The sequence below is a fragment of the Cynocephalus volans genome, chromosome 1 (genome assembly GCF_027409185.1).
Source record: "Cynocephalus volans isolate mCynVol1 chromosome 1, mCynVol1.pri, whole genome shotgun sequence".
NCBI lineage: Eukaryota > Metazoa > Chordata > Mammalia > Dermoptera > Cynocephalidae > Cynocephalus > Cynocephalus volans.
Window position 1 is genome coordinate 111,043,677 of NC_084460.1, and position 8,139 is coordinate 111,051,815.

At 50.7% G+C, this 8,139-nt stretch overlaps 1 protein-coding gene across 1 annotated transcript; it reads right to left on the reverse strand.

The window, feature by feature from the left end:
- Window positions 1-1,178: 1,178 nt before the first annotated feature.
- RTP2 (receptor transporter protein 2) lies at window positions 1,179-4,687 on the reverse strand. Its single transcript, XM_063096275.1, has 2 exons — window positions 4,524-4,687; window positions 1,179-1,695 (listed from the first exon to the last, which is right to left on the reverse strand). The coding sequence occupies exons 1-2, from the start codon at window positions 4,685-4,687 to the stop codon at window positions 1,179-1,181; spliced, it is 681 nt and encodes a 226-aa protein (XP_062952345.1).
- Window positions 4,688-8,139: the final 3,452 nt, after the last annotated feature.

The window sequence follows — 8,139 nt, forward strand, 5'->3', positions numbered from 1 at the left end:
ACACTTGCTTCAACCTTCCCTTTCCTTGACAACCTATTTTGGACACACTTTTCTGTCTCAAACTGGTACTTCCTTCAAGACACAACTATGGCATTTGTGGTATCTAAACCCTACAAAGGAGCTATCAGCAATTGGTACCCCACCCCTATGATCTGCTTCCTGTCCCAGACCCAGTTGACCAGATCTACTTTCCATCTCCTCCCGGGAAACAAAGTAAGGCAGCACTGAGACTCACAGATTCTAATCAGCTGACAGCCAGAGCACAGAGTTTACATATTTATTTGTATACCTTTACCCCACCCCACCCCACCTGTACCTCACCCTAGAAGGCTTCTTGCTACACCTTTAAGACTGTGCCCACCTCTTATTTTCTAAGTCCACATATATTTAAGTGGAAATTTCAGGCTCTGGACAAGTGCTATCCAACATAAATTTCTGTGATGATGTTCGATCTCTGCACAGTGCAATATGTCAACCACTAGCCATATATGGCTGTGAACTTGATATGTAGCTGGTGTGACTGAGGAACTGAATTTTTAATTTTATTTCACTTAAATGAATTTAAATTGAAATAGCCACATATGGCTAGTGGCTAATATATTGGACAGTGAAGCTCTAGACAATTCAGCCAAGCGGACTCTAACACCCAAGTAAAAAAATCTGAGTATTTCAGAATGTTGGGAGTAGGCTCTCCAGGAGAGGGATCAGGTGACCTCGCCCCCATGCATTGGGTGGGGCCACTGCTCCCTACAAGAAGAACCAGGCAGGACAGTCAGAGGGAGCTAAAGATGAGCTTGTGAACGAGCACGATCAAGGCAGGACCTAACGGGGTCGTAATGAAGAATGGGCTATGGAAACGAAGCAGAAGGAAGGACAGAGATGGAGGTGGAGGAGGGAAAGGAAGAAGATACCTCCCTGTGGACTTAGTACTGACACCAAACCTGGCAAGTTCTGAAACCTACGTTAGACCTTCCCCCTTCCCCCCATTATTGTAAAATCTAATGGAAGGACCATTAAATATCTAATGAAAACCCTCATTCTGCAGAGGACTAAACAGTGGACTTGAGTGACTGAGTTGTCCAGGGTCATATACTGAATCTGTAGCACAACCAGGACCAGGCTGAGTCGGCTTCTCTGCTCTCAGCCCCGTGTACCCTCCCCCACCCTAAGCAGCTCCACTAAAGGAAGGCAGAGCTGCGGAAGGAGAACTGCAGGTAGACGATGAGCAGGCAGAGGGAGGCCCACAAGAGGCACCAGCGAAGGGAGAAGAAGTTGTAGCCCAAGCCCGCCTGGGCCCTCGAGTTGGAGGCCTCAGAGAAGGTGTAGGTGGTCGCCTCCTCCTCCAGCAGCTTCTCGCTGGGCTTCCAGTGCACGATGCCCTCCTGGCAGGCCTCGCAGAACTCACTGCGGTGCTGCCCGCAGTCGGGGCGGCTGGCCACGTGGATGCGGTACTGGCCGCCGTCCTCTTCGTAGCACTGCTCGCGCAGGCTGGTGATGAGGTTGTCCACCAGGCTGTCGATGTTCTCCTCCAGCATGCTCGACTCATCCAGGCGTGCGGTGCCGCACTCGTAGCACAGCTGCTTGAAGACGCGCATGCGCACCGAGCCCGCCCGCTGGGCGCGGTCCAGGTGCATGTGGAAGAGGATGACCACGTGGGCCGACTGCCAGGTGTGCCAGCACCACGAGCAGTGGAACCTGCGGGGAGGGGAAGGATGGCTGGAGAAAGTGGGCCTCCCAGCAACGGCCCGCCCTTGGGAGCCCGGAAAGGAAAGGCCCGTTCGCCTGTGCCTGGAGCTGGAGGCGGAGTGTTTACTGCCTGTGAACCCCTGTGGGGTTCATTAGCCCTCTGTGGCTGCTGGCTCCCGCCTCCTCCTGGTGAATGCCCCTGGGACCTCAGAACTAGAACTGGAGCCAAGCCCAGGTGCCTCCTGTGCGCTCTCCTGCCCTCTCAGCCTCCCCCAGCCTAATGCTCTCAGGGCTTGGGCTTGGATGCTGCAGAGGGGGTCTCTCTCTCTCCCCCCCTTCCTCTTATTTCTCATCTGTAAAATGCAGTGTGATGGTGTCCATAAGCGTCCTTTCACACAGACCTCCTGTGACTCTGATAAGGGGGATGACCTGCACCATCTGACTTGTGCGTCTTGCTTGCTCTGGGGAAAAGAGATGCCTCTAACTGTGCCGAGCACAGACCCTGGCACACTATAGGTCCTTTGTAAACCACCAAGAATGACAGTAAGGACAGGTGGTTGGTGATAGACTGGCCTGCAGAGGGACTACCAAGTCCAGTTCCTTCCTAAAGAACACTCCCCAGTCCCTTGACAACTCAAACCTAGATACCACTGCAGCCCTGCAGGGGGTCCCCATTCCAACCCACCCCACCACCAAATACACACATACACACACTTACATACACACAGGCCACTTTGTTTAACTGGACCCCATGGAGACCCAGCCTCAGGGAGCACAGAGAAGGTCCCTGGGGCTCATCTAGCCTAGCCCCACTTCCTCCGCCCCCACCAGTGCTTGCACACCTTCAGTGATGGGGCACTCATTACCTTCAGGGCAGTTCCTTCCACCCCTGAGATGAACCTCTTCCAAGCCCTATGTTACAGAGACTTCATAGGCAGTGGAGTGCCCACTGGGTTGAATCTACCCTCATCACTGGCCCTCTCTAGGTCCATTATACAATGCCTTAAAGGACCTCTGATGAAGAGATTAATTCAGTCCAACAGGCACCTCAGCACATACTGTATGCCAAGCACTGCTCAGCCCAGGCTGTGAGATAGAGTTGAAGCCACGCCAGCTCCTGACCTCTGCAGGCCACTGACAGCATGAGCATAGAAAAGTACCCAGCACAGCCCAGGACAGGGTTAGCAGGGCAGAGGAGCCTGATTGGTCCCAAGCCAGAAGGGGGGCCCCACCACCATGCGGGGCCACAGTTGCAGCGTACCAGGGTTAATACATCTGAAGGCTTAAAGGTAGAGTGAGCCTGTGCAAAGAATGAGCACTAGGGCAGCAATTCTGCAGTCCTGCCTGAGGCCAGCTGGGAGCCGCAGGCCACCAGCCAAGAATATGACCAGCTGAGCTCTGAGGCAAGAGGAACCACTAGCCGGAGTTTGGGCCCCTAAACTCCTGAGTCCTGGCACCCAAGTCTCCTGTCCTTGGCACCTTCCCCTCCCAACGAGCCAGCCCCAGAGCTCCATGTTTTGTCTTCTCCTTCTACATCATCTTCAGTAAGACAATCCAGAGTTGTTTCCCAACCTCAAGCCAGACTCCAGATCTTAAATCCAAAAATATCAAACCTGAGGGTGGCAGGGAGCAGGGTGTGAGATTTTACTAAGATGAGACTGAGGCCCAGAGAGTCAAAGAGCCATCCATATATGAACAGCTAGTTAGAGGTAGAGCAAACGCCCCAGCACACAACAGGTGCCCAACAGATGCTTCTTGAATTGACTTGAATGGACATGAATGAACTGACCTCTACCTGTCTGTGTTTTATTGCAAGACAGGTTTACTCTAATATTCACAGGTCTTGGGGCCAGAGTCCAAACATAAGCTCCTCACCTGCAACCTGCCTCCTCTGCTCCCACCCTCAGCACCATTCTATACCACAAGGGGCTTCACACATATACAGGTGAGCAACCCAGTCTTTGTCCACATCCTGCCCACACCTCTAGAACACAGCCACCTGTTGGCCTCCCTTGAGTCCAAAGGCCCAGGGGAGAGGCCTGTACAGACCCTGTAGGTGGGCTTGTGACAGTGTAGGCAGGGAATTCTATGGTCCCAGTCCTAAGTCACAATCTAGAAGAGGGAGGAGCATGTAGGATTTAGGAGGAAGTGTCCCCTTGCACTGTGGGAGGTATGTGGCTCCTATAAAGTGATAGGATCAAAAGGAAGCCCTGCCCAAAGCTAAGTCTTTGTGTCACCAATCCATAGATACTAGAGCTGGAATGAGACTTGATTGATCATCCAGGCCAACCCCTTCATTTTGCAAATGTGGAAACTGAGAGCCAGAAAGAGAAAGGGACTTGCCCAAGTTCACAGAGATAGTAAGCTATAGAACCAATTTCTAACATATAGCAGGTGGTCAAGAAATGTTTTGCATTCAAATCAAATTGGATTGAATTGACTAGACAGACCCAGGACCAGAGCACAGGCTCCCTGACTCCTAGGCTGAGTCTTTCCCCAGTGGACCCCACAGCCTCCTCCCATCAGTTCCAACCACTCTTTAAATGTCAGAAATTGCAGGGGCATTGAAGATAATACAGCTCTTCATTTAATGTAAAAAACTGAGACCCAAAGATTGAATGACATAACCTGCCCAGGGTCACCCAGGGAGTAGGTGGTAACAGCTAGCATTAGAACTAAGGCCTCCGTGACCCCCTAGCAGCTCTTTCTCTGATCTCCCACCTCAACTGACATAGGAATGAGTGTGAGCCCAGGACCAGGCTCTGTCTCTCCTTGGAAGGTGCCCCAGGGCTGTGACCCAAAGGCTGCCTACAGGACCCTTCCTACTGGCCTCTCACCTGCCTGAGGCGTGCTGCTCCAGGTACTGCTTCCAGCCAGGAGCCAGCTCGTTGGGCTTGAGTTTGGGGTCTATGATGAGTTCCCAGCTGTCAGCCGGCTTTGCTACCTCCATCTTCTCATAGAAGACTTTCTTCCACTCGCAAGTGGTCAAGCTGGTACACATGGTCCTGCTGGCAGGGGTGGAGGTTTAAGCTCAACTTAAATGAGAACAGAAAGAGCCTGGACAGGTGCAGATCAGTTCAGTCTCAATGGTCTGAAAATCCTCCTTGACAGGACCAGGAGGAAACAGGACCCAGATCTCTCCTTTGTCACCGTGGAGCCTGTTACCATGGCAGCCAGGCAGGGTGCCAAGAGTCAGGGTTGGGGAGGAGGGAATCCCTGAGGGGGAGTTCCAGGTCCCTGAGCTGGGCATCAGAGGCAGGGCTGGGTGGTGACATTGAAAAGTGGAGCAAGCAGAGGGGAGGCCCAGCCCAGACCACACTCAGCCAGGCCTCCAAAGTGTCCAGGAAGCAAGGAATATCTGGTGGCCCTGCTTCCCCTGCTACTCTTCCAGGCATTCTCCACATCTCCACATCATGTGTTATGTAACTATGACATAACAAGGAGTCAAGGAGAAACAAGGGACAAGGAAATGCAGAGCTGCTGCTCTCATGCCCCTGAGGTGTCGTTACCATCATTTACCCCGTGTCATGCACAAGCTGCTTGACTTGTGTGCTGTCCAAGGCAGATCAGATCAGGAAACTGAGATTTACACTACTTCTAGTAGCTCATCCAAGGTTCAGATGCAGGCCTTCTGAAACCAAGCTCATTTGTTCATTTATTGCAGTACTATTGAGCTCCTGACACAGGGGGATTGAGAGAGCAGTAACATGTGGCCCATTTGCTCAGGGAGATCTCAGACCAGTTGTTGAGATAAAATGTAATGTAATACACCATGAAAAGCACAGTAATAACACTTTAGATTCACAGCGTCATGGGATTGTTAGAGCTTGGACGCAGCTCCTGGTCCCAAGCCTTGCTAAGGTTGTTGCTGGAGGAACAAGTTGCTCTGAGCTGTAGGCACCTGCTGCCTCAGCTGTTGCTGAACAAGGCCAGGCAATAGGGTATCCACAGCTCCCTGAGGCCCAACTTAAATACTCTAGAGACTAGAGGGAATTGGACTCCAAATCTGCATAATTCAGATGCAGGCACAGTCATCTGGAGGGAGGAAGTGTAGGGCAGGGAAAAGGCCAGGCAATACGGCTGTTTACCCCAGCTCTGCCCTCACTTCTATGTGGCCTCTCTTCTAGCTGTAATCATCTTATGCTTTTGTAACCTGGAAATCTGGAACCCTAGACATGTGGAGGCACAGAGTGAAGAGCTCGCAGAATTGAAAAGGGTTGCTAGGAACCAGAAGTTTTCAGTGTCGAGTTCCAGACTTGGTACTTGCCTCCAAGTGGTTTTCATGTCCCCTGCCAAAGACTGATGTGAATCCCTTGATGAGATGTCAGAAATGCTCTTTGGTCTGGGCATATTTTTCAGTTCATTTCCTTGGACACTTCACATAGCCAGAATTGACCCTATGTTAGTGTGGGGAGGGAAAGGAGAAATACACTCATGGGTATTGAATTTACCCTTAAGGCTGGACACTATATTTGCTTCTTTATTAGCCAAAAGTTGATAAGATGTTCAGCTGGCACAAAATTGGATAAGCATCAGATAGATAAACAGCTCCTGGTTTAGTAAAGATGTGAATAGACCACTTAGCTCTGAGTTTGGAACCAGGAGATGCATGGTCAATTTGAGTCAGAGCCCTCAAAATGACCAGGCTTTGCTTGGGGTTAAGTTAGATATGCTAGAAACCCTTCCATTTATGTCATCAGTTGTCAAACAATTGTAGGGAGTGAGTTTATGTACTATAAAAAATGCTACCTCAGCCCAAAGATAAGGCAGTAGGTTTTTATAGTAAAACAATTGCTTTAGTCGTTTTGTGTTGCTATAACAGAATACCTGAGACTGGGTAATTTATAAAGAAGAGAGGTTTATTTGGCTTACGATCCTGGGACAGCTGCGTCTGGCAAAGGCCTCAGGCTGCTTCTTCTCATGGTGGAAAGTAGCAGGGAGCCAGCAAGTACAAGCAGATCACATGGCGAGAGGAAGCAAGAGAGAGAGAGAAGGTGCCAGGGTCTTTTTAAGCAACAAGCTTTCACAGGAACTAATAGAGCGAGAACTCACTCATTACTCCCCCCTCCCCCAGGGAGAGCATTAATCCATTCATGAATGATCCACCCCCATGACTCAATCAGTTTCCAACACTGCCACATTGGAGATCAAATTTTCACATGAATTTTGGAGGGGACAACACATCCAAACTCCATCATTCTGCCCCTGGCTCCCCAAAACTCATGTCACTCTCACATACAAAATACTATCCCAAAATTCTATCCCAACAGTCCCAAAAGTCTTAGCTTGTTCCGGCACCAACTTAAAAGTCCAAAGTCCAAAGTCTCCTCTGAGACCAAAAGCAAAAGTCCTTCCAGCTTTGAACCTGTAAAAGTCAAAATCAAATTTATCTACTGCCAAGATACAATGGTGGAACAGACATTGGGTATACATTTCCATTCCAAAAGAGAGGAATAGGCCAAAAGAAAGGAAAAACAGGCCCCAAACAAGTCCGAAACCCAGCAGGACAGACATTAAATCTTAAAGTTCCAAAATAATCTTCTTTGACTCCAACTCCTACGACCTGGGCACACTGGGGCATCTGGGCCCCAAAGCATCAGGCAGCCTTGTTCCCACAGCTCTGCCAGGCACAGCCCAGTGGGCTGTGCTAGTACCTGTGACTTTTCCAGGCCTGCATTGCATGTTACCAGTGGCCTTGCAGTTCTGGGGTCCTGGCGGCAGCCTGGCTGCCTTGGCTCTACTAGACATTTCCCTGGTGGGGGCTCTCTGTGGGGCCTCTGACCCCACTTTTCTGCTCAGCATTGCTCTAGTAGATGACCTCTATGGTGGCTCCACCCCTATGGCAGGTCTCTGCCTGGGCTTCCAGGCTTTTCCATACATCCTCTGGAATCTGGGTGGAGGCTGCCATGACTCCACTGCTCTCACGTCCTGCCGGCCTGCAGACTTAACACAACGTGGATGCCACTGAGGTTTCGGGCCTCTACTCTCCAGGGCTGCTGCACAAACCACACTTGGGGCCACTCCATCCAGAGCAGCTGGGATGCAGGGAGCAGGTTCCTGAGGGCAGATGCACCCCAGGTCTGTCCTCTGGGACAACTCAGTCATTTTAGGCCTCAGGGCCTGTGATGGGTGGGGCACCCTTCCAGACTTCTGAAATGCCTTTAGGGCATTTTTTCATTGACCTGGTTCTTAGCATCTGGCTGCCTCACCACCAAGATAATGTCTTTAGCAACCAGTTTATCTGCTTCACTCTTGCATTGTTCTCTGGCTCTCTGCTTCTTTACCGCGTGGCCAGGCTGCAAAGTTTCCAAATCTTTATGCTCTGCTTCCATTTTAAATTCTGGCTTTACATCATGCCTTTGCTGCCATAACTCAGAGTAGGCTGTTAGAAGTAGCCATGCAGCATTCTTAATGCTTTGCTGCTTAGAAATTTCTTTGGCCAAATGCTCTGGT